The following is a 27,236-nucleotide window of genomic DNA, read 5'->3' as shown; positions in this document are numbered from 1 at the left end:
CTTCTTGAAAGGATAGTTTTACCCAAAAATGAACATTTACTCACTATTTGTTAACCCTCAAGTGTTCCAAACCTTTATGGTTTTCTTGTTTCTGTTTAACAAAACAAATAAGATACTTTGAAATAAGATAGAAACCTGTAACCATTGACTTCCATAGTAGTAAAAAACAAGTAATATAAAAGTCAATGGTTACAGGTTTCCATCGTTTTTCAAAGTATGTTTTGTTTTTAACAAAAGAAATAAACCCTTAAAGGTTTGGAACACTTGAGGGTAAATTAATAGTGAGTAAATGTTAATTTTTAGGTGAACCATCCTTTTAAGTGCTAAAATGACAGTTTCCTATCTCTGCTAAATGCAGGTTAGCAGTCCTGTGTGTTTAGTCATGGTTTATGAGGACCAAGTATGTCTATTAAATGTGACTTAGCAGTAGGTTGTTTTATTAAATCTGTGTATTTACTCATGGTTTATGAGGACACAGTATGTGTAGGTTGACATAGTGCTAGCAGTAGACAATTATAACGTGTGTTTCTTCGTGATTTATAAAGGCATGATTTGTTATGCGTGACTTAAAGTAATTTAACAATGTTAAAAAAATCTTATCTTTGCTTCTCTTTTTTAGTACCTCCCTGAGCCCGTCACTTTGACCAACACAGAGTTGTCTTCTACAGAGGTTTGTTTATTCTTTTGTCATGTTATTTTGACACTCCTTAAAGGGATAGTTCACCCAACAGTACAATTGTGTCCTCATTTGCCTACCCTTTACTTGTTTCTTTATTTGTTCTGTTAAAGACAAAACAAAACACTTTTAAAAAGATGTAAACCTGTAATTCATAGTAAGTAAATGTTCATTTTTGGGTGAACCATCCCTTTAAGTGCTAAAATGACAGTTTCTTAATTAGACTAAATGCAGTGTAGCAATCCTGTGTGTTTAGTCATGGTTTATGAGGACACAGCATGTGTAGGTTTACAATAGCCCCTTTCACACAGTGATACCGGTAAATATCCGGAAAATTTACGGAACGACTTTACCGGTATATTCAAAAAAGCGCTGTTCACACAGGCGAGGACGTTACGGAAATTTTCCGGAAAAGAGCATTCACACATCCATTCCAAAATACCGGTAAATTCTGACATCATTCACCACAAATGAGCTTGAAACGGCTGTGCTTGTATTTGTAAACATTTGACTAAATTACAAACTCTTTTGATGATCAATATTGTGAACAACTTTCGCAGGATCACTTTCGCATGTCGAGATCATAATATGTGTGTGTGCTGGCGCTCACAGGCTGTTTCATGGGCACACGCAAAGCTTGAAGGTAAACAAACAACGGCTTATCATAAGCATCTTATCGATGATTATTTGCCCAGTTGGCATTAAGAAGAACATATAAACGTGATCTGACTAACTTCTAGCAGCTAAATGCGTCTGGAAAAATATTCAAAGGCTTTTATTCTCACAAACCGCGCGGACGTAAATGCGTCTGACTGTTGTGATTGGCTAAAGCAGACGGCTCACGTCAGCACGTTCTAGACGTGCACGCGCTTATTCCGGAAATATTCCTTCTGCGTTCACACAGCGCAGCATTCCGGCAAATTGCCGGTAATGTTACAACTTCTCTTTCCGGAAAATAGCCAGAACGAATTTACCGGTATTTTCAAAAAGGACCTGTTCACACATACAACCTTTCCGGAAAATTGCCGGTAATTTTCCGGAAAGGTCTGTATGTGTGAAAGGGGCTAATGTTAGCAGTAGACTGTTGTTTTATAACGTGTGTGTTTCTTCATGGCTTATGAGGACATGATTGGTTTTGTGAGATTTAAGCTTTCAGTAAGCGAATGTCATGTTTTCTTCATCTTTCTTTGCTTCTCTCTTTCAGTACCTCCATGAGCCAGTCACTTTGTCAAACACAAACAGAGCTGTCTTCTACAGAGGTTTGTTAATTCTTTTGTAATGCTATTTTGACACTTCTTAAAGGGATAGTTCACCCAAACAGTACAATTGTGTCATCATTTGCTCACCCTTTACTTGTTTTAAATATTTATGGGTTTATTTTTTCTGTTAAACACAAAAGAAGATACGTTGAAAAAAGATGGAAACTTGTAACCATTGACTTCCATATTATTTGTGTTTTCTATTATGGAAGTCATTGATTGCAGGTTTTCTTCTTCCATCATAATATCTTGTTTTTGTTATCAGAAGAAATAAGCACATAAAAGTTTGGAACACTTGAGGGTAAATTAATAGTAAGTAAATGTTCATTTTTGAGTGAACCATCACTTTAAATGCTAAAATTACAGTTTCCTTTTTCAGCTAAATGCAATGTAGCGGTCCTGTGTGTTTAGTCATGGTTTATGAGGACACAGTATGTCTATTTAATGTGACTTAGCAGTAGGATGTTGTTTTATGAAAACTGCGTGTTTCTTCATGGTTTATGAGGACACAGTATGTGTAGTTTTACATAGTGCTATTAGTAGACTATTATAACGTGTGTTTCTTTATGGTTTATTAGGGCATGGTTTGTTATGCAAAACTTAAAACAATAAGTAAACGAATGGTAAATTTGCTTTATCTTTGCTTCTCTCTTTCAGTACCTTCAGTACCTTTGAAAAACACAAAAAGAGTTGTCTTCTACAGAGGCTTGTTAATTCTTTTGTAATGCTATTTTGACACTCCCTAAATGGATAGTTCACCCAAACGGTACAAATGTGTCATTATTTGCTTACATTTTACTTTGGGTTATTTCTTCTGTTAAAGACAAAAGAAAGTACTTTAAAAAAAGATGTAAACCTGTAACCATAGACTTCCATAGTAGAAAACACAAATAATATGAAAGTCAATATTCATTGGTTTTCAAAGTATCTTTTGTGTTTAACAGAAGAAATAAACCCATAAAGGTTTGGAACACTTGAGGGTAAATTAATAGAGTAAATGTTAATTTTTGGATGAATATGGTTTATGAGGACACAGTATGTGTAGGTTTACATAGTGCTAGCAGTTGACTTATAATTTGTTTCTTCATGGTTTATAAGGGCATGGTTTGTTATGCGTGACTTAAAAAGTCCCTTCAAGTGCTAAAATTACAGTTTCCTATCTCTGCTAAATGCAGTGTAGCAGTCCTGCGTGTTTAGTCATGGTTTATAAGGACCAAGTATGTCTATTAGATGTGACTTAGCAGTAGACTATTGTTTTATTAAATCTGTGTATTTCTTCAGGGTTTATGAGGACATGATTGGTTATGCGAGACTTAAAATTTTCAGTAGTTTTCTTCATCTTTCTTTGCTTCTCGCTTTTAGTACCTATATGATCCCGTCACTTTGACAAACACAAAGACTTGTCTTCTACAGAGGTTTTTGTAATTGTTTTGTCAAGCTATTTTGGTACTTGAAACCAATCATGTCCTCATAAACCATGAAGAAGCACACATTATAAAACAACAGTCTTCTGTTAACATTGTAAAACTACACATACTGTGTCCTCATAAACCATGAAGAAACACAGATTTAATAAAAAAAAACATTCTACTGCTAAGTCACATCCAATAGTCATACTTGGTCCTCATAAACCATGACTAAACACACAGGACTGCTACACTGCATTTAGCAGAAATAGGAAACTGTAATTTTAGCACTTAAAGGGATGATTCATCCAGAAATTAACATTTACTCACCATTAATTTAGCCTCAAGTGTTCCAAATCTTTATGGGGTTTTTTTTTTTCTGTTTGACAAAACAAATAAGATACTTTGAAAAAAGATGGATACCTCTAACCATTGACTTTCATATTATTTTTGTTTTCTATTATGGAAGTCATTGATTGCAGGTTTTCTTCTTCTGTCAAAATATCTAGTTTGTTTGTAGGTTTGGAACACTTGAGGGTAAATTAATAGTGAGTAAATGTTCATTTTTGGGTAATCAATCTCTTTGAGTGTTAAAATGACAGTTTCCTATTTTTACTAAATGCAATTTAGCAGTCCTGTGTGTTTAGTCAGGGTTTATGAGGACCAAGTATGTCTATTGGATGTGAGTTAGCAACAGGCTATTGTTTTATTAAATCTTTGTTTACTCATGGTTTATGAGGACACAGTATGTGTAAGTTTACATAGTGCTAGCAGTTGACTTATAACTTGTTTCTTCATGGTTTATAAGGGCATGGTTTGTTATGCGTGACTTAAAGTCCCTTCAAGTGCTAAAATAACAGTTTCCTATTTCTGCTAAATGCAGTGTAGCAGTCCTGTGTGTTTAGTCATGGTTTATGAGGACCAAGTATGTCTATTGGATGTGACTTAGCAGTAGACTATTGTTTTATTAAATCTGTGTGTTTCTTCATGGTTTATGAGGGCATAGTTTGTAATGCAAAAATTAAAACAGTTAGTAAACCAATGTAAAATTTTCTTTATCTTTGCTTCTCTCTTTCAGTACCCCAATGAGCTAAATGCTTCGACAAACACAGAGTTGTCTTCTAAAGAGGTTTGTTAATTCTTTTGTCAAGCTATTTTGACACTCCTTAAAGGGATAGTGCACCCAAAAATGACAATTGTGTCATAATTTGCTCACCCTTTACTTGTTCCAAACATTTATAGGTTTAATTATTTTGTTAAAGACAAAATGAAATACTTAAAAAAAGATGGAAACCTGTAACCATTGACTTTCATATTATTTGTGTTTTCTATTGTGGAAGTCAATGATTGCAGATTTTCTTCTTCCATCAAAATATCTTGTTTTTGTTGTTTATCAGAAGAAATAAACACATAAAAGTTTGGAACACTCAAGGGTAAATTCATAGTAAGTAAATGTTAATTTTTGGGTGAACAACCCCTTTAAGTGCTAAAAGGACAGTTTCTTATTTCTACTAAATGCAGTGTAGCAGTCCTGTGTGTTTTGTCATGGTTTATGAGGACATGATTGGTTTTGCGAGACTTAAAGCTTTCAGTAAGCCAATGACATGTCTTCTTAAACTTTCTGTGCTTTTTTCTTTCAGTATCCCAATGAGCTCGTCACTTTGACAAACACAAACAGAGGTGTCTTCTACAGAGGTTTGTTAATTCTTTTGTCAAGCCTTTTTTGACACTCGTTAAAGGGATAGTACACCCAAAAATGGCAATTGTGTCATAATTTGCTCATCCTTTACTTGTTTTAAACGTTATGGGTTTAATTCTTCTGTTAAAGACAAAAGAAAATACTTTTAAAAAAAAGATGTAAACCTGTAACCATTGACTACCATAATAGAAAAAACAAATAATATGAAAGTCAATGGTTACAGGTTTTCATCGGTTTTCAAAGTATCTTTTGTGTTTAACAGAAGAAATAAACCCTTAAAGGTTTGGAACACTTGAGGGTAAATTAATAGTGAGTAAATGTTCATTTTTGGATAAATCATCCCTTTAAATGCTAAAATTACAGTTTCCTATTTTAGCTAAATACAATGTAGCAGTCCTGTGTGTTTAGTCATGGTTTACGAGGACCAAGTATGTCTATTGGATGAGACTTAGCAGTAGACTATTGTTTTATTAAATCTGTGTGTTTCTTTATGGTTTATGAGGACACAGTATGTGTAGGTTTACAATGTTTGCAGTAGACTGTTGTTTTATAACGTGTGTGTTTCTTCATGGTTTATGAGGACATGATTGGTTTTGCAAGACTTAAAGCTTTCAGTAAGCGAATGTCATGTTTTCTTCATCTTTCTTTTCTTCTCTCCTTCAGCACCTCCATAAGCCAGTCACTTTGTCAAACACAAACAGAGTTGTCTTCTACAGAGGTTTGTTAATTCTTTTGTAATGCTATTTTGACACTCCTTAAAGGCATAGTTCACCCAAACAGTACAATTTTGTCATAATTTGCTCACCCTTTACTTGTTCCAAACCTTTATAGGTTTAATTCTTCTGTTAAAGACAAAATAAAACACTTAAAAAATGGAAACCTGTAACCATTGACTTCCATATCATTTGTGTTTTCTATTGTGGAAGTCAATGATTGCAGGTTTTTTTCTTCCATCAAAATATCTTGTTTTTGATTTTTATCAGAAGAAATAAACCCTTAAAGGTTTGGAACACTTGAGGGTAAATTAATAGTGAGTAAATGTTAATTTTTGGGTGAACCATCACTTTAAGTGCTAAAATGACAGTTTCCTATTTTTACTAAATGCAGGTTAGCAGTCCTGTGTGTTTAGTCATGGTTTATGAGGACCATGTATGTCTATTGGATGTGACTTAGCAGTAGGTTGTTGTTTTATTAAATCTGTGTGTTTCTTCATGGTATATGAGGACACAGTATGTGTAGGTTTACATAGTGCTAGCAGTAGACTATTATAACGTGTTTCTTCATGGTTTATGAGGGCATAGTAAAGGGATACTACACCCAAAAGTACAATTGTGTCATCATTTGCTCACCCTTTAGTTGTTTTAAATCTTTATGGGTTTATTTTTTTCTGTTAAACACAAAAGAAGATACTTTGAAAAAAGGTGGAAACCTGTAAATATTGACTTCCATATTTTTTGTGTTTTCTATTATGGAAGTCAATGATTGCAGGTTTTCTTCTTCCATCAAAATACCTTGTTTTGTTGTTTATCAGAAGAAATAAACCTATAAAGGGTTGGAATGCTTTGGGGTATATTTATAGTAAGTAAATTTTCATGTTTGGATGAACCATCCTTTTAAGTGCTAAAATAACAGTTTCCTATTTCTGCTAAATGCAGTGTAGCAGTCCTGTGTGTTTAGTCATGGTTTATGAGGACCAAGTATGTCTATTGGATGTGACTTACCAGTAGACTATTGTTTTATTAAATCTGTGTGTTTCTTCATGGTTTATGAGGGCATAGTTTGTAATGCAAAACCTAAAACAGTTAGTAAACCAATGTAAAATTTTCTTTAACTTTGCTTCTCTCTTTCAGTACACCAATGAGCTAAATGCTTCGACAAACACAGAGTTCTCTTCTACAGAGGTTTGTTAATTCTTTTGTCAAGCTGTTTTGACATTCCTTAAAGGGATAGTTCACCCAAAAATGACAATTATGTCATCATTTGCTCACCCTTTACTTGTTCCAAAGGTTTAATTATTTTCTTTAAAGATAAAATAAAATACTTTAAAAAAGATGGAAACCTGTAATCATTGACTTTCATATTATTGTTTTTTTCTATTGTGGAAGTCAATGATTGCAGGTTTTTTTCTTCCATCAAAATATCTTGTTTTTGTTTTTTTATCAGAATTAATAAACCCTTAAAGGTTTGGAACACTTGAGGGTAAATTCATAGTAAGTAAATGTTCATTTTTGAGTGAACCATCCCTTTAAGTGCTAAAATGACAGTTTCCTATTTTTACTAAATGCAGGTTAGCAGTCCTGTGTGTTTAGTCATGGTTTATGAGGACCAAGTATGTCTATTGGATGTGACTTAACAGTAGGTTGTTGTTTTATTAAATCTGTGTGTTTCTTCATGGTATATGAGGACACAGTATGTGTAGGTTTACATAGGTTTACATAGTGCTAGCAGTAGACTACTATAACATGTTTCTTTATGGTTTATGAGGGCAGAGTAAAGGGATACTACACCCAAAAATGACAATTGTGTCATCATTTGCTCACCCTTTACTTGTTTTAAATCTTTATGGGTTTATTTTTCTGTTAAACACAAAAGAAGATGGAAACCTGTAACCATTGACTTTCATATTTTTTGTGTTTTCTATTATGAAAGTCAATGATTGCAGGTTTTCTTCTTCCATCAAAATATCTTGTTTTTGTTGTTTATCAGAAGAAATAAACCCTTAAAGGGTTGGAATGCTTTGGGGTATATTAATAGCAAGTACATTTTCATTTTTGGATGAACCATTTTTTTAAGTGCTAAAGTAACAGTTTCCTATTTCTGCTAAATGCAGTGTAGCAGTCCTGTGTGTTTAGTCATGGTTTATGAGGACCAAGTATGTCTTGGATGTGACTTAGCAGTAGACTATTGTTTTATTAAATCTGTGTGTTTCTTCATGGTTTATGAGGACACAGTATGTGTAGGTTTACAATGTTACCAGTAGACTGTTATTTTATAACTTGTGTGTTTCTTCATGGTTTATGAGGACATGATTGGTTTTGCAAGACTTAAAGCTTTCAGTAAGCGAATGTCATGTTTCCTTCATCTTTCTTTACTTTTCTCTTTCAGCACCTCCATAAGCCAGTCGCTTTGACAAACACAAACAGAGCTGTCTTCTACAGAGGTTTGTTAATTCTTTTGTAATGCTATTTTGACACTCCTTAAAAGGATAGTTCACCCAAAAATGACAATTTTGTCATCATTTGCTCATCCTTCACTTCCTTCAATCTGTGTTTCTTCATGGTTTATGAGGACACAGTATGTGTAGTTTTACATGGTGCTAGCAGTAGACTATTATAACATGTGTTTCTTCATGGTTTATGAGGGCATGGTTTGTTATGCTTGACTTTAAAAGTAAGTAAACGAATGTTGAATTTTCTTTATCTTTGCTTTTCTGTTTCAGTACCTCCATGAGCCAGTCACTTTGACCAACACAGAGTTGTTTTCTACAGAGGTTTGTTAATTCTTTTGTCAAGAATTAACAAACCTCTGTAGAAAACAACTCTGTGACTGGCTCATACCCAAAAATGACAAATGTGTCATCATTTGCACACCCTTTATGGGTTTATTTTTTCTGTTAAACACAGAAGAAGATGGAAGATGAAAACCTGCACTCATTGATTTCCATATTTTTGGTGTTTTTATTTTGGAAGTCAATGATTGCAGGTTTTCTTCTTCCATCAAAATACCTTGTTTTTTGCTTAACAGAAAAAATAAACTTGTAAAGTAGAAAAGTCCAATAGTAGGAAAAATAATAACATGGAAGTCAATGAGTGCACGTTTTAATTTATTAAGAAAATAAACTAATAATAATTAAAATAATAAAATAATTTAAATAAGTGAATAATAATGTCTCTCTCACTTTCTCCCTTCAGGAAATAACAGGTGAATCTTGACAGAAATCCAGGAAGCCAGACAGTGATGGTGGTGATGGTAAGAATTTCTGTCAATAACAATGCAGGAAGAAACTAAGTAACTAAAATTACTTTGAAAATAATGTGCATTTTAGGCCTTTTTTATTTTAAGCAAATTTTAAGCATGATCTAAAGGGTTGAGTTTATTTTCTTAATGAGTTATAGGTGTATTTTGAGAATAAACCAATCAGAGTCTCATCTCCCATTCCCTTTAATAGCCTTGCATCGTGCCATAAGCGCATTTGCTATTTACATGACGTAAAGTAAGTTTAAGTGGAAAAACTGAGCATTTCACAAGCAAACAGTTAACAGTTATTTTTAACAGAAAACTGTTAAACAGAGCATCTACCGCGCGAGAATGAGAGATAAATGATCTACTTTCACTTTCGCTCTTGGTGGATAGGAAAATCTTTACGCACAGACATCAGTTAGCCTAATAATAATAATTAATTGCGTTTGTTAAGCGCAAATATTTGTTTCAAAACTATTTCTAAATGCAGTTCTAATTTTCAGCAAATGAATAAATGAACAATAATAACTAAGTGTTGTCATAAACCTGAGTTATATCCTAAAAAACATGTTGCCCGCATATGGTCTAAAACCTGCAGGTGGGCAAATCTAAGCTTTTTTTTAATAAAACAAATATAAATATGGATATAATAATTAATACTGCTAATAATAACTTACAAAAGCAAATTGTTATGAATGAACTGAAAAAAACTATTGCGTCGCGCATTGCGCCACATTGCGCCGGGTGTATGATAGGGCCCTTAAGTGCAATGAGGGTTAATTTTGGAAAATAGAATTAAAGAAATAAAAGCTAACTAAAATGAAAGCACAAACACATAGTACAAACAAATAAGTAGGCCTGAATAAATAAATAAAGCAGTGTTTTAGCCCAAATATAAAGAGATGTTCAGTGTTTGCTGTTTTGATAGGACTAAGACAGTCATTAAATAAGCTTTTTCATTTACGTTTTTATTTACATTTTCGTTGTTGATTATATTTTACTATCTCATTTTATGTCTAAATTATTGTACATAACAATAAATGAATAATAAAAAATAAATGAATAATAAAAATAGGCCTAAATAATTATTTATTTAAAGACATTGCGGCGAAACACTGAGAAACGGTCCAGTGCATGATCTAAAGAGCTTAAGTTGAATGCTACTTCATCAAAAGCATAAAAATAAATTGACCTACCTCAAGCAGATCACTAAAAGTATAATACAAATAGTTTTGCCGCAAGACATAAATTAAGTTTCACAAGTTTATTTTTAATAATTTAGTTTCAGTTCAGTTCTGATTTTTTTTCTTTTTTTTCTTCAAAACGTAGCCTATACAGTAGCTGTAAATACTTTTCTATTTGTAAATAAAGATAAACAATGAAACAAAGCATTATAATTTCTTCATTAATCAATACATACTTGTGAACAAGTTTATTATCATTGTAAACTTGTTAAGTTCAATGAGGATTCATTATAGAATTAAAGAATAAAGAAGACATAAAGAATTAAAATACAACTAAAATGAAAGTACAAGCATAAATGCAATGAGTAGGTCTTATTAAATAAAGCAGTGTTTTAGCCTAAATATAGAGAGATAAACAGTGTTTGTTATTTTAAAGTGATAGGACTAAGATGGTCAATAAATAAGCTTTTTATTTACCTATTAATTCACAGTTTTAATTTACATTTTGTTGATTATATTTTACTCTTATTTTTACCTATTTAAAATCTTATTTTTTTCTTATTATTACTCTTATTTTACTTTTATTATATTTATATTTTACTATTATGTTATTTTGTCTCAATTACTGTACATTAATAGCAAATTAATATTTAAGTTGGCCTAATTATTTATTTAAAAACATTACCAGCGAAATACTGAGAAACGGTCTGGCGCTATTTTTATATACAGGCCTATCATAAATTTAAAGAAAGCTGCAAGGTGTGCTACATTATTTTAAATTATTTTTTCTGTCTGTTACTTGAAGTTCAGTGCGTGTGCGCTGAGAGACAAGGCAATATTGACAAAATATTGAATTTTGTTTTTTATATTGCATTGCATTAATTTGCAGAGATGTTTTATAGTTTATACAGGCCTAAAATAAACGCTTTGGTACAGAGTTATTATTTTAAAAACAAACCTGTGTTTGTAATGATAGATGTAGGTGTCACAAAATACTTTTTAAATCAGTGTTTTTATTAATATGATTATTATTTATTGTGAACAACACTTAATAAATACTGAAATGTCCTTAATACACACCTTATTTTTTTATCAATTACAGTGCTTCCCGCTAGGGCTGCTCTATTATGGGAAAAATCATAATCACGATTATTTTGGTCATAATTTTTATCACAATTATTCAAAATGATTATCAGTTCAAGTCAAAATTATTAGGGCTCCTGTGAAATTATTATTATTATTTTTTATAAATATTTCCCAAATGATGTTTAACAGATTCAGGAATTTTTCACAGTATTTCCTATAATATTTTTTCCTTTGGAGAAAGTCTTATTTGTTTTATTTCAGCTAAAATAAAAGCAGGTTTAAATATTTTGAAATCTATTTTAAGGTCAATATTAATAGCTCCCTTAAGCAAAATAGTTTTTGATGGTCAGCAGAAGAAATTACTGGTATACAATGACTTGCCCAATTATCCTAATTAAGCCTTTGAATCGTACTTTAATCTGAATGCTTGTATTTTGAAAAATATCTAGTAAAATATGTGCTGTCATCATACCAAAGATGAATGAAATCAGTTATAAAAAATTAGTTATTAAAACTATTATGTTTAGAAATGGGTTAAAAAAATAGTCTTTCCATTAATTAAATTGTTAGCAATTGGGGGGAAAAGGAAAGGGAAATATGTACAATAGAATAAAAATATGAAACAAACTGTGCTTTAAGCATCTTCACTGTAAAAAAAAAAAAAAACTTTGATTATAGCTACTAAAGTCCTTCAGTTAAGAACAGTGAGGGATTGTCTTCTTTTGTTGTTTGATTAATGGTAAAAACAGTCGGCAGCAGGAATATCACGCACTTTCACTTTAAGAGCAGTATGGTTCTGATTTATGGTTTCTCTTTCACATGTCTTTTGATTCTCAACTAGTTTGTTTATTACTTAAATGAGAGTTAATATGAATAATAACTGAACATCGCGTTTTGATACCTATTTGACCATTAAAATGCTCACATTAAGATAACTTTAGATGTGTGTGCTTTGCTCTGAGCACACAGTGTGCGAATATGTGTGTGCCGCATACACACACCATGCGGTCTCATTCATGCTTTTAAAACATGAATGATTCGAATGTACATCAATGAATGACAGATCATGGTTCATTGCCAAACGAGTGCTTTATATCAAATTTTATTATCCTTATATGGGCCTATAATAGGCCTATAAAGGTTTAAAGTTTTAGGTAAAGACGTCAAACTATGCCCATACATGCAAGCCAATCCACGGTTAGACTATTCTATAACCGGTAAATAAATATAGTAAAATCAGCATTACTTAATCACGCTTCATAAAACCTTAACCAACCAAAATCAGTGTTAGGAAAAAGTTAAATGTTACAATCAAATGTCATTAAAAAAAATTTATTAAGTTACATTTTAAGGCATTAGTACGGAGACTCGGAAGGGACGTGATGGTGAAGAAAAAATTGGGTGGAAGAAAAAAAAACTGAGTGGGAGAAAAAAAAAAGGATGGTAGAAAAAAAACAGTGATAGGAATATATATATATATATTTTTAAGTTTTTGTTCCCTCACAAAGATGTTTTGCGTTATCCACACTTCCTGTTCACTTCATACCTGTCAACCCTCCCGTATTTTGCCATTCTGTCCCTCTATCATCCTATTGTTAAGTATTTTCCCATATTTCTCATATATTTTTATTTTTGAAAGCATTCTGAAACAAATATAAAAATGTCTGCATTTACTTACTTTCCATTAAAAGCTGTGGGTTGATCATCGCCCTTCATATGCAACCTCTGAATCAGGGAATGATAAACTGATCCCAGATCAACTTCTGTACATGCCATTTAAAGAGTAGCTAAAGTGCAGGATTCAGATCTGTGTTTAAACAGACAAATATACTTAACAATATGTAAACATGTCCGTCCTGTGTGTTTTATTTTAAACACAACTCATTTTCTCTTAAATGAGCACAAACAGTTACTTAAGTAATGGAATACTTTCATTATAGATCTGTGCATTCTTAAATTGACACCTCTGTTATGAAATAAAAGAAAATGAGAGATTCATTTGCTGCTCATCACTTGTTTGATAACAGAGGTGTCGCTTTAAATGGTGTGTATAGAAGCTGATCTGGGATCAGTTTATCATACCTAGCACATCCGTATACATGCATTCGCTAATTCACAGGTTGCATATGAAGAGCGATGATCGACCCACAGCTTTAATAGAAAGAAAGAGAAATATGGGAGAATCCCAGCAAAAACGGAAGGGTTGGGAGAATCCTGGTAAAACAGGAGGGTTGACATGTATGAAGTGAACAGGAAGTGTTTGTGGAAAAACAGTTTTGCGAGAACGCAAAACATCTGCGAGGGAACGCAAAAACTTCCAAAAGAGGATTTTTAAATAAAAATATAGTCAAGGTAAAATGTTCAAAAACTAGGTCTGACTCACTCCTTTTCTTCCGCCGTCTCATTAACACACCTTTATTAAATTACAATAATTAACAAATTGCACAAACAAACAGTAATATTTAAGAGTAATGTAATGAGCTATTTAAAAGTACACTTTAAAGAAAACCACATTTACAAGAGAGACTGTGCCTTAAAGCATATACTGCTCTGTCACACTGCTTTTATTTATTATTTTAGGTTTGTTTATGAATGAATTATTTAAGTTAAATATTTCATGTATGTGGTTTAATATTTAATTGGTCATTAAATCAAATGAAGAAGCTAGCTACTTTATTTTTTGACACTTCAACCGATCAATAAACAAAGAAATGAACAACCACAGATTATTTTATTCTCTCTGTAAAGTATTTAGATACTTAGACTATACTAAATAATTAGACTATTCTATATAGTTTTTAACATTGTTTGGGCTCAGTTGGGATTATTTGTTAATGAACTGCCACTCATCTTTCCATTAAACATTTTGATATTAAAATTATGTTTTAACTTTATGTCTCCAAGATTGCATTGTAATTTTCTAAGTTAAACTAAACTAGTTAAACTAGACAATTAAAATATGCTGTAAAAAAGTTTAGGTTGATAACTATTTTATTTTGGCTGGAAATGATTTACTGCTGGTTTTATCTGACCAGAGAACAACACAATGTTGGAATTGACGTAGTAGCATTGTGTAAAGTGCGATATGAGACAGCATATTTAATCCTTGCACTATTTTAAGTGAATGCATATGTATTCCACCGACTCCAAAATTAGGAGTTAAGAGTCTCATCCAAAAAACCCAGAACCGAACATCCCTAATCGACGGCCCATTGATGTTTCTTTGAACATCAGGTGCCATTATTAACTGTTTATCAAGTTAAATATCAAACTGAACCTATAACTGTTTTTGATTAATTCAAAGTATAGCCCAGACTATTTTTTTCCTTTTCAAAAGCAGTAGCAGTATAGCCTAAACAGGACAGTTTTACAAATGTACAGATAAGCATTTTTATAACTGAACATCACAAAAGGCCTACAAGAATTTTCAGTCCATTTTTATATACAGGCCTATTATAATTTTAAAGAAAACTGCTAGGTGGGCTATATTATTTTAATTCTAGCCTATATTATTTTTATTAATTTCCTCTGTATCTGTCACTTGCGATTCAATGCACACGTGCTGAGCGAGACGAGAAATAAGGCAATATTGACCATTTTTTATAGGCTATAGGCCACTATAATATATAATAGTTTATTTTTACATATAGTGTTGCATTCATTTGCATTGACGTTTTGTAGTTTGAAGAGGCCTAAAATGAATGCCTCGATTTGGAGTTATTTAAAACATAATCCTGCGTTTTTAACATTCTTTAAACCAATGTTTTTTATTATTATTATTTAATGTGAATAACTTTTAATTAAATATTGTAATGTATTTATTACACCACCTTATTGGGAAAAAAAATTGATCAATTACAGTGCTTCCCGCAGGTTTGAAATATAGGACTTGCAGCATTGAAACACACCATTTACCCACATCACATAGTTAACTATGCGACAAACAAAACTTAATTGCATTTTTAATAAAAATTGTATTTATTATGACACTTTTTCTTTTAATGGGTTAAGTTAAAAAAAAAAAGTATGTTACAAAAGACTGAAATCAAAAAGAAATGCTTTATGCTATTTAGGAGCAATGTGCAGCCACTGCAGGTAAAATTCGCTTTTCTCTCTCAAGTTCAAAGCAAATTAGGCTTGCCACGATAGACGGTGTTGACGGTGATACCGGTTTTAAGAAGCAACACCGGTGACATCACGTTTTTACCATGACACCGTCCTCACATTTGTTTTTTCGAAGTATTCGTTTTTTTTATTTATTTTTTCATTAAATATTTATTTTAATTAAATGGAAAATAGAATTCGTAATAATTTACTTAAGACCAGAGCATGCTTTATAATTAAAATCTGAACATAGTAATGCGTCATATTTCATTTATCACGTGAGAATAAATATGCAAGGCATACTCTCATTTTAAAAATCACGCGACCATCATCTCACAGTGTTTAATAATAAATATCTTATTTTTATTAAAACAAGAATGATGTAGCAATGCCGCGCCATTGACAAGCCAACTGCAGAGAAACAAAGCAATCATCACGGCAACTGAAGTGAGCACTTTTTCCGAAGTTCAGCTCTTCTTTTTTGCACTTTATGCATTTCATGTAAAAAAAATAAAAGATGAATATGCCTACAAGAATGTAACCTGTGTGTGCGCGCGTCTTTTATCACCGAGGCCGCTCTCTTTAAAAACCGAAAGTTGCTTCATCTGTCTGGAAATATTTCGGCTTTTAATAAATGAAAAGTTAATTTAGGTGAGCCAATATTAAAAATTGCTATAAAGTAACTGTGAAGTGCGGCTACACATCGAATCTGAGGTCTGATCTCATCTCTCTCTCGCTATCATTCAGACATCGAAACGCCACACAGGTCAAGTCGCAAAACTGAGGCTGGTACCAGCTGACAGGTAGAACAGCTGAAGCCTTGCGAAATCTGTCAAAATACAGCGCTGAAATTAACAGGCACAAATATCTTTGAGCCAGAAAGTCACGCCTTATCTGTCAAAACGCAATTCGAGCCAATAGGAGTTGTGTAGCCTATTAATTATATTAATTCTAATAAAATGAAAACCAAATTAAACTATTCATTGCATTTTTCAATTGATAAAAATATACGTAAACGAAAAAAAATCAAAGGGTGGCTAGTTTGTATTAATGTGTTTTAATATTAATAAAAATATTCTCAGCCTATTTAAGCTTCACGGTTATATGCTGCGAACCACGTTACTGAACTACAATATCTCCGAGGGAGACTATATAACTCGATAGACAACATTACCTTGAGGGATTTTAAAAATAAAAGGTGTTTTAAAAAAGGAACAACACGCCAATCGGCAACAAATAAAACATCTTGCCAGGGTATGCTGTGTGTAATCCGCCACTGACAGTGACATAAGACACCTGCGCCTGTCAACTGTGCTTGTAAGAGAGCTCATAGCTTGTATCGATATAACCAAAAAAAGCAAGATCATATAGTTATAAATATTCCATAACAATACTTATCGAAATATTTATACATTTACATGTTGATTATTTTTTTAGCCTGTTAAATAAAATTACTTTTATTTAGCCTGTCTTTAGATTTTTTACACAATGTTTAATTTCTTAACATTTCTTTCTTTTTTTTAAAGTTTATATATAAAATGAGTGCTAGCTTGTTTAGTTGTGATCATTATGCAAGGATCATATTTCATATTCGGTTTATTTTTCACTAGCCTATAAATTCGTTAATAAGGCTATTTTATAAACGGATTGTTCATAAGGACTAAGCTATTAATATATAATGCTATAGGCTAAATAATACATTAAGAAATTGAAGTCAGGTAGGACAACAAAAGACAAACAAACATGTTCCCCCTGTTAGCAAATGTAACCAAAAAGTATCTTTACGTGCAACAAGCTGCTCATCTGAGGGTGTGTTCAGCACGATGGGGAACATAGTGAGCCCCACAAGATCCCATCTTAAGCCAGAGATGGTCAACATATTGGCCAGGATTCCTCGCAAAGAACAAGTAAACCTCACTGTTAATAAATACCAATTTACAATGTTTTATTTATTTATTTATTTTTAAAGACTGTGTCAACCTGTCATTTTTGTAATGTAATTTTTAAAGTTTTTCTTTTATATTTGTTTCTTGTTCATTCGTTTAATCTTATTTAACTTTGTGCAATTTAATTACTTATCTTGCTATTTTATTTTCTTATTCGTTTTAAAAACATTCTAACATTCATCACATTCGTCCATTCAAACAATTTACGCCGAATTGGCAATTCCCGCAAAAGTGAAAGTATTATATGCATTTATAAGCTATTTAAAAGCAGAAAGAAAAGAGGAAACCCCGACCCCCACGGTGATACCGGTATTACCGCTGTTGTCACATGTCGATTAACCGGTGGGGAAATTTCCTCATCGTCACAACCTTAATTTGAATGCTAAAGGATTTTAGATGTGTATATAAAATAGCCTATGTAAAATATTAACATCATCAAATTAATAAAATAATGACAAATTTGAAATAAATGACAGAAAAGTTAATAAAAACAGACATTCTCTAAAAAATATAAAAATCGCAATATTAAAATGAGTAGATTTTTTAAAATAAAATGCGTTGATTAACTATTACTATTGGTGTATATATTTTACAGCCAGTCTAGATCTCATTACGTCCTCTCCCGAGTATATAGCCGAAGTTTTTCTTAGTCGTTTACATTAAAGAATCTATTATTTACTTTTTCTCTCTGTATCGCGGCTGAGTGTGCGCTGTCAGCTGAATATAGGCTTAAATTAAATCTAAAAAGCAACTAGCCTGCGAGCTAATATTTGTTCTTTTTTTTTCGCATAACAGCCAATTTCAACCGCAAGGAGATACCAACAGCTTGATATGCAACATTTTCTAAAATGTTATTTAGCTCGGAATAAAAACAATTCACAAAAAATGATTTAGTGTGTGTTTTTTTTAAAGATTGGATTAGCCTATTTCACAGTGTGTAAACATTAGAAATAATAATTAGGCTAAAATACAGTAGATTACCCCTTCATTCAGATATATGTCGTTGTTTGGGAAACTCTCCCCTGGTCTAGAAGCTTCTCTAGCTTCTTATCTGCTCCACAAGCGCAGCGCGCTTCTTCCTCTGGCTCTGCACCAGGGCTGGGTTTCCCAAACAACAACGTAACTCGCGGCAGAAATATCATAGTACAATGTGTCGTTTGGGAAAAGAACGATGTAGTGACGAGTGTGTCCCAAAACCTGTAGTTTCTCGGTCACAGATCTATTGTTTGACCCACATTAGTTATAACGTAAAATGCCCATATGCTCTAAACGAGGTGGTAACAATTTCTTTAGAGAGAGAGAAAAAAAAAACATTATTTTATTTGCAAATTATATTGTTTTACACAATCACACATTTAAAAAAAATCTATCATAGTTTTAGTGAAAACATGCACTTATTTTCCATATTAATTGAAATATATATAACGGCACATATAAGACCTATTTTTGTTTCCTTTACAAATATTATTAAGAATTTCATTTCTAATTTCATATACAAATCATTAATGGTTGTAGGCCTAATTTACAGTAGGCTATTTATTTAGAAATAGAAAAAACTTTTTAATATAATATTAATTATAATTATTATTATTAAAGTAGGATATTGCAAACAATATGCAAAATAAATGCAAACAATATTCCATGACTCCAATATCAATTGCTACGAGCCTAATATAGAAATTTTAATTAACACGTAGTTCAGTCCATAAGTTGCTGTGAATAGAAACAGCCTATATAAGCCTACATTACCAGAAGTTGGCCTATAGGTAAAAGGTATATAACCGGGGATTTTGTGTCAACCTTGCTTGTGAAATATACTCAAGATATACCCCTGCCCTCATCTCAAACAAAATGTTTGGCTATTAATGAAGCAGCCTGTCTGAGGTGTTAATGGGGCATTGCGCTTTAACCGAAAACAACAACAACCCAAAAGCGCTAAATTGGTTACAGGGGTTGCTTCAGAAAATTGCCTAATAATAATAGTAGTAGTAGTAATAATAATAATAATAACTACTGGCATGTTTATAACTAAAGTTGTTTTTACTTCGGTTGCACCACATGCTCTTAAGGCAAACCGTAGTTAGTAAGGTCATAAGCTCTCCGTAAAGTCATACGTAGTTGCATTAAATCACCTAATATCAAATAAAAAGTGTTTCAATCGTTAAACTGATTTAGAATTCTGCAACTAATGCATCTACATATAACTGTTCTTTGAAAATTTGCTGTGAATGCACACAAATTACACAAAGTTATCAAAACATAAAACTTGATTTTTTAAATATTCTACACGTTAAAGAAAAAATAGCAGGGAGAAAAAACCCAGTCATAAAGAAATGTATGTTAAAACAAAACACTCCTTGAAACAAAATTAAACTCTTCATTCACAAACCGAAAGAAATGCGAGATTAAGGAAGAAAATAAGGCTGTGAATAGAGGGAGATCATCGCAAGCTCCTCGATGTAAACTAATCTCATTGTCATCTCTTTTCTACCATTATACATGGGGGGAGGCTGCGGTAAATTTTTAGTTGGAACACAGCGTTAGGTTTAAACTGAGTGAAATGGTGCAACACAGAAATATTTAGTAGTGCGTACATTGTAAATTAGTGTCCCTTTAAGTCACAACTAGGCTTCATTTTAACTTACACACTGCTGGTGCAACTGGCCCCATGTAATCAAAAAAAGGCTGCATATTAATAAGTGGGTCGCGGGTTATAATCTAAAAGCTATTGCCAGTCAAACACAGCACAGCCATTACAGCAAAATGGAGAGATTTAAATGTACATATTGCACATATGGAATTATCCACTCACTGCATGTCGTCTACCCTGATAAACATGCTAATTGTCTTATTATTATTAATATTATATTGTATGCACTTATGAAATTAAAGTTTATAGAGCCTGGTTTATACTTCTGCGTTATGATCGGCGTAACCCACGGCACATGCAACGCGCGTAGCTGTTTATTTTACTTCTGCGCAATGTCTCTGTTGGTCTGCATTAACACTTTCGAAACGCTAGTTGGCAGTGAGGTGTTAATGTTCCTCTGTGTTGAGTTTCTTCGCTGTTGTTTTGTTTTTTCTAAACGCTTCCTGAACATACAAGTGACTCAAACTCGCTCATTTTGAGGCTGGAACCGGCGGACGTGGAACAACTTTAACTATGAGATAAACACAAAACAAAACTTTCTATCCAGAGCTCCTTCACGGGACTCCACACTTGTAAACAATCGCTCTATTGGGCTCGCGCCACTCGCACGGCTCTTGGTCCCGCCCCCAGACTCGTCAGCACTGCCAAGCCGACCAATCACGACCATCAAAAAAATCACGACCTTGCGCTCTGTGTCATTGCGACTTGTAGTTACATTTTTTGAGAGGTGCACATCATCGACGCCGACGGCCAATAAACAATGCTTAAACATTAAAATGTGCTTTTAGAAACTTCAAATATTTATGTTTCTAATATTTAATTATACATTTGCTGTGTTTAATATAGGGGATACAATAGTATACAGTATAAAATTTTTTTTTTGTCCTTTATACCGAAATAGGCCGGCTATAAGACGAGGCGCTCTATTAAACAAGCAGAAACAGCACAGACTGTTCACTCTGCATGCATGTGTATTATCCTAATTAAGCCTTTGAATTGTACTTTAATCTGAATGCTTGTACTTTGAAAAATATATAGTAAAATATGTGCTGTCATCATAACAAAGATGAATGAAATCAGTTATAAAAAATTAGTTATTAAAACTATTATGTTTAGAAATGGGTTGAAAAAAATCTTCTTTCCATTAAACAGAAATTGGTGGAAAATGATTGCTAATAATTCAGGAGGGCTAATAATTCGGATTTCAACTGTATATATGCAGTTATTTTCCTCCCTGTAAATGAGGAAAGGGAAATATGTACAATAGAATAAAAATATGAAACAAACTGTGCTTTAAGCATCTTATAAATGAATAAATGATCACTGAACACAGCATTTTGACACCTATTTGACCATTAAAACGCTCACAGTAAGATAACTTTAGATGTGTGTACTCTGCTCGTCTAGGCTAAGTGCACACACACAGCAGCATGTACAAATCAGATTATGAAAAATGATGAAGAGCATGCTTTTCCTTTTATCCTTTATTTTTAGTTTTTGTTTTTTTGTTTTTATTTACACATTTTTTTAAGTGGTGAGGACAATATTCACTGGTTCCCCCCTCCTGTATAATAATTAAATGTTACATTTTTAAGAACTTCACAAATAGCCTAAATAACACTTTTCAGTATCAGTGATAATATAAATGGTAACTAATAATAATAATAATAAGAAGAAGAAGAACAAAAAATATTAGCCTATTGATAACAATATAAGTGAGATGTTGAGGAAAAAAATAGTGTTGGCTACTAACTCTCCACTGTTTTTGGTTCATATTTTAAATTATTTGACAGAAAAGCTAACATGCTGACACATTGTCTGGATTAAGCAGACCTAGTTGGAGTTGCAATGTTTCCAGCAGCACTCAATACACGTTCAGACTTTCTATCGCAGTGCTTGTAGCGCAAATGCACAAATGCTTTTTCCTATGCTACATTTCTCGTCAATGTCTTCCATTTATCACTTTCTCTTTTGTATCTGGCCATTTTTAAATAGGGCTCTGCGATATCTGGCTGACAAAAAAAAATAAAAAAATAAATTTTAATTTTTATAATTTTATATATTTTTATTTTATTTTTTGTGCTCATAATATTGACCTTTGCAGTTTTTACCTTTTTATTATTCAGCTAAACTAAAAAACGGAAGACTTTCTCCAGTGAAAAAATATAATAGGGAATATTATGAAATTATTGATTGCCTTTTTTTAAAATTAAGAAAAGTCTTTACATGGAAAGGTCATATCACTTTCAATAGTCCACAATGATTCAAAGCAGCTACTGAAAGTTATACTCGCATGCAGTATATTGCCAGCATGTTGCTGTTAAATCATGTAGTTGTGTGATGTATAACCATGGTGTAAGTGCACACCTAAGGATTAACCTTTTTTCCAAGAAAGATACTTTTAAACGGTATTGATGAACAGTTGATATGATCTATTAAAAGTCAGTGATGCTAACAGTTAATCATCTTGTTTGCTTTCAGGCTCTAGCACTGGCAGAACAACCTACATGAGAAGACCATGGACAAAAGCAGACGTGAAGGCTGTAATGAGTTCAAAAGACTGATTATTATTATACACATTTTCATTTTTTTTTCCTTGTCACAGAGTGACAATATTTAACCATTTTCAAACATGTAAATTTAAAAAAAAAAACATGGCCCAGGCCCACTTCTGTTCCATGCCAGTGCTTCACAGTCCATTATCACTCTAGGGTAGTCTCTACATTGCTCTACAGTTTGCCTCTGCTTCTCAACCCATGTCTGCCACTACTCCACAGTCTGGTACTGCTCCACAGTCCAGGTCCACGTCTGCTTCATGAGCCTGGGCAATACCCATCACACAAAAATACATAACCCACAAATGCAGTCCCTCAGACTAAACATTTACAACAGTGTTGAGTAGCAAAAAGACATGTTTTTTGTTTTTTATTTACATGTTTGAAAATGGTCAAATATTGTCACTGTGACAAAAAAGTGAAAATGTGTATGATATTAATTAGTCACTTTATAACACATTATATTACTGTCACATTACGAAATTTAGTTTTTAATCTGTTTTGTGTTCATATCATTCTGTATGTATCATTCAATTTGTGGAATCAAACTTTTATGTCTAGTTTTATCTTTTTTTCTTTTTATCTATCTTTTTATCTATTTTTATCCATCTATTTTTTGTTCTTGTCAGAGCGATAATAGCTTATGCATTTCATAATAAAATGTATATACATGTTTAATTGCCCTGCTGTTTTCCTGGACTTCAAAAATAAAATAAAAAAAGTTTTTTTTTTTTTTTCTGTCATTGAGTGGCAATGTTTTGTATTTGACAGTATTCTAGTGCACTACCATGTTGTGTTCTAGTATAAACATTTAAATTTGAAAAAGAATAATCTGTTGAACGACTTAATTAAATTTTAAAATACCATTAGTTTGTTTATAAGCTGTAATCATTCATACATTCATTTTCTTTTCGGCTCAACCCCTTTATTTATCAGGGGTTTCCACAGTGAAATGAACCACCAACTTATCCAGAATATGTTTTACGTTGCGGTTGTTCTTCCAGCTGCAACCCATCACTGGAAAACACCCATACACACTCATTCACACACACTACGGACAATTTAGTGTATTCAATCCCCTGTACCGCTAGTCTTTGGACTGTGGGGGAAACCGGAGCACCCGGAGGAAACCCACTCCAACACAAAGAACATGCAAACTCCACACAGAGTTCACAGAGGGGAACATTTGTGTTCTGGCCAAGTGAAAGAATAAAATAATGAACATGTTATCGTACAGTTGTGCTTCTGGTTGTTCATGGTTGAAGGTTCTTTGCCAATTATGTTCTTTTTTTTTATCTGAAGTTGCCTTTCAAAATATCTACTGTCCTATAAAATAAGAGCAAAGGCCCTTAAACAATTAACTCTTCATACTTTAATGGTAAAATGCTGTCTTTTTCAGGTTATTGTTCAACAGTACATTAAACAGATTGTTTAATTGATACAACACAATAAGCCTACAGAATTGTTAAATCAAAAGTGTATTATAAGCAAAATAGGATTTTGTCATTTAAGAAGTGACAGGCAGAACCTTAGCAACTGAGATGGGTTTAGCAGGGGTCTAGCTGAGGAAAGCCAGAGTCTGTTCTGTTGTCACCCTTACTGCAATAGCAGAATAGTGTGATATGTAAAATGTGTTAATCAGTCCTCTTAAACCATGAAGGGGCTAGGTTTGTGTGTAACATGTAAACAGACCTTGTAAACCATGATTTTGTCTGGCCCCATAAGCCTGTGAAATGTCACATAGTTAATTTGAGTGTGTTGTGAAACTAAAATTGCTGTTTTTAAGCGTTGTTTGCCTTTTGTAGCTCAAATAAAAATTTTTGGCACAAGTTTTATGTTCGTAGGATGTTGGCAAAGGTATGTCCCCGTAAACCACCAAAAAGTCACATTGACCTCATAAACCATGTATGCCTGTATGTGTGTGTGTGTGTGTGTGTGTGTGTGTGTGTGTGTGTGTGCGTGTGCGTGTGCGTGTGCGTGTGCGTGTGCGTGTGCGTGTGCGTGTGCGTGTGCTTGTGCTTGTGTGTGTGTGTGTGTGTGTGTGTGTTTATGTGTGCGTGTGCAGAAGGGGAACCTGTCTGATCTGACAGCCGCAGAGGTCTTGACTCTCGGCCCTTTGGTGTGTGAATTAGACCCGGTCTGGATCTCCTCTCTGAACCCTGCAGCTCGCAACGCCACCCTGAAGTCTCTGGCATCCTGTCAGTACATCCAGCAACAGAACAGACAGGATCTGTTTAGACTGCTCAATGCAATCTATGGGTGAGAGCACGTGCAGATTCACACACAAATCACAGTTTCATATAGACCTCAGTATCCACATCACTGCATTTACAGGTGTTTCAGTGGTGAAGAGGCTGCAACTGAAGAGTACTTTAAAGAGCCCCTATTATGAGCTTTTGAAAATGACCTTCTATGCATGTGCAACATGCAGCTCTAAGTAAATGAAAACATCCAGCTGAGATTTAAATCTGAAAGTGCACCTTGTTTAAAAATATAGATTTTTTTAAATAAAAGATTTGACACAGAGTTGTTAAAATGATTTGTCGTTTGTCTGGATCTTTTGCCTGTTCGTATTGTCATCGACACAAAAGAAGACCAAATATGTCCTCTGCCGGATCCAGTAAAACGTGAACGCGCCTTTGCCTTTAAACCCAATAGCAGTGCTAGTCTGTGTAAGACTGATCATGACTGTAGATTAACATTAATGAGTAAATGTTCTGGGGGATTCATCGGTCATTTGGTAAAGGAAGGATCAGAAAAGACTATTGATGTATGGGACTTTGTCAGAGCTTGTTAGGAACTTTATCACTACACAGTTCATGGATCAGTTTCTTCCTTCATTTCATGAGTGTAAGTAAGTGTGATTAAATTTGTTGCCTTCTTGTTTTCTCTAGCTTGCAAATTATGTATTTAATAGTGTTTTGTTAATTGTAACCACTCCACGCGGCTTGTACTGTATCTGGGTAACTCTTTATATTCACATATGGCATCTTAAGCCACATTAAAAACACAACGCATGCCTCTTTGTTCACAGATTTAAATGGGTTTGTGAGTTTACGATCCTCTGCCACTTGTCGTTGCTTTGGCCACTATCAGCTATTACTAAACACGTGTGGGGGTCAAGTTTCAAAGTTGAGCTCTTTCCACTGTTTCTACTCATGGTTTAGAATAGAGCAGTATGCTGGTGGTAAACTGCATTGCTTTAATGAAATCCTGCATTTGGGCTCACACATACACTCTGCACTGTGACTACTTCAACACTGTTGAAAAGCCGTCGTGGCATTTTTCTGTCTCGCACTGATTGCAGTCAACCAATTGCAATAAACAGGGTCATCAGACCAATCAGTGCAGACTAGCATTGCGTTAAGGAGGGGTTTTGAAACAAATGAATAACTGAACAAATCATGTGGGAGGTGTTGGGATAATTTGGTAAAAATAATGCATATTATAAGAGAATGATAGTGTTTTTTGACCTTGCATCCATATCAGTGTGTGGATGGAGACCCCCAAAACCAAAATATTACTTTTTTGAAGCATAATAGGGGCTCTTTAAACATTTGGGGGGAAAAAACACATTCCTTTCTTGCTCCAGCTCTGAGATATGAACACTGTTCATAATAAAACATTTGTGTTTTTGTTTTGAATAAGGGATCCTGCTTACTGGTCAGAGGAAGACGTCAGGGCAATTGGGCCACTTTTGTTTCTTAATGACACTGCTGTTGAGAAGCTGCCATCCAAAGTAAGAGTCTGGATTTTTAATAGTAAATTTTGGTTGACTTATTGATTGATTGACTGACTGACTGACTGACTGATTGGTTGATTGATTGATTATTAATAGATTTTATTGTTTGCTTATTTTGCCGTCAGTTTATTTTTTACTGTTTATTGGTTCATTTCACTGTTACAGTCAATGGCAAAATTGCTAGGTTTCCCAGAGCAATTTTCAGAATATTTCCTATAAATCTTATTTACTTTACTTTATAGTTAATAAAAGTAGTTTTACGATTTTTATTAAAAAAAAAAAAAAAATCTGTTGGCTACAAATCAAACCAATGTTATACAATTACTTATCTAATAAGCCAAACTTGCCTAGTTAATTCAGCAAAATAACTAGTAAAATATTATATAGTGTCATTATGGCAAAGACAAAAGGAATTAATCATTAAAAACAGTTAGGTTTAAAGTGTGTTGAAACAAGTCGTGTCTGTGTTAAACCTCACGTAAAGAATTAAAAAAATCAACATTTTTTCTTTAACTATGTTCAGCTATTTATATAATTCATAAGAGATTTATTTATTTCACAATATAGTTATTGATTGCTTGAGTTATCAATTATATATTGATAGATGTCTTTATTATAAATATTATTTATTTTACTTTTTTAAGTTAATTTATATAATTTCACAAATTATTTAATAATCATTTATCAGAAGCCATTTAATAAATTTTTAATAAAGTGATTTATTGTGATTTGTTTTAGTGTTTATGTTTATTTGCAAATCTTCTTCTCTGTATTGTGTAGAGTTGGTTGAAGTTATATCTGTCAGAGCTGGACAGTTTGTCCAGTCAGCCTGCAGTTCCTCCACCAAAGGAATTCAGCACCTGGTTTGATCTCTCTGCTCTCCGCCGCAAACTTTTTGAACTAAAAACGACTAGCGCTCTACTAAGCCGCAGGAAGCGTGCAGGTTTGTTTGCCATAGAGTGCGTATAG

The 27,236-nt window shown here is 33.1% G+C and overlaps 2 protein-coding genes and 1 long non-coding RNA gene across 3 annotated transcripts in view; 1 reads left to right on the top strand and 2 right to left on the bottom strand.

Annotated features, from left to right (window-relative positions):
- The window catches only part of LOC137487900 (uncharacterized), a 1,155,393-nt gene that overhangs the window by 187,899 nt on the left and 940,258 nt on the right, over positions 1 to 27,236 (bottom strand). The gene's annotated exons all lie outside the window — the stretch shown is intronic.
- Positions 1 to 27,236, bottom strand: part of LOC141378084 (uncharacterized) — a 361,025-nt gene that overhangs the window by 257,418 nt on the left and 76,371 nt on the right. The window lies entirely within an intron of this gene.
- otoa (otoancorin) overlaps positions 1 to 27,236 on the top strand; it is a 61,389-nt gene that overhangs the window by 23,264 nt on the left and 10,889 nt on the right. The window contains exons 21-23 of the mRNA XM_009292280.5: positions 24,591 to 24,784; positions 26,174 to 26,264; positions 27,048 to 27,210. Coding sequence (XP_009290555.1) covers positions 24,591 to 24,784; positions 26,174 to 26,264; positions 27,048 to 27,210 — 448 coding nt within the window. The remainder of the gene's footprint in view (positions 1 to 24,590; positions 24,785 to 26,173; positions 26,265 to 27,047; positions 27,211 to 27,236) is intronic.

Source organism: Danio rerio, chromosome 16 (assembly GCF_049306965.1).
Source record: "Danio rerio strain Tuebingen ecotype United States chromosome 16, GRCz12tu, whole genome shotgun sequence".
Classification (NCBI taxonomy): Eukaryota; Metazoa; Chordata; class Actinopteri; order Cypriniformes; family Danionidae; genus Danio; species Danio rerio.
This window is presented reverse-complemented; position numbering and strand designations above follow the sequence as displayed.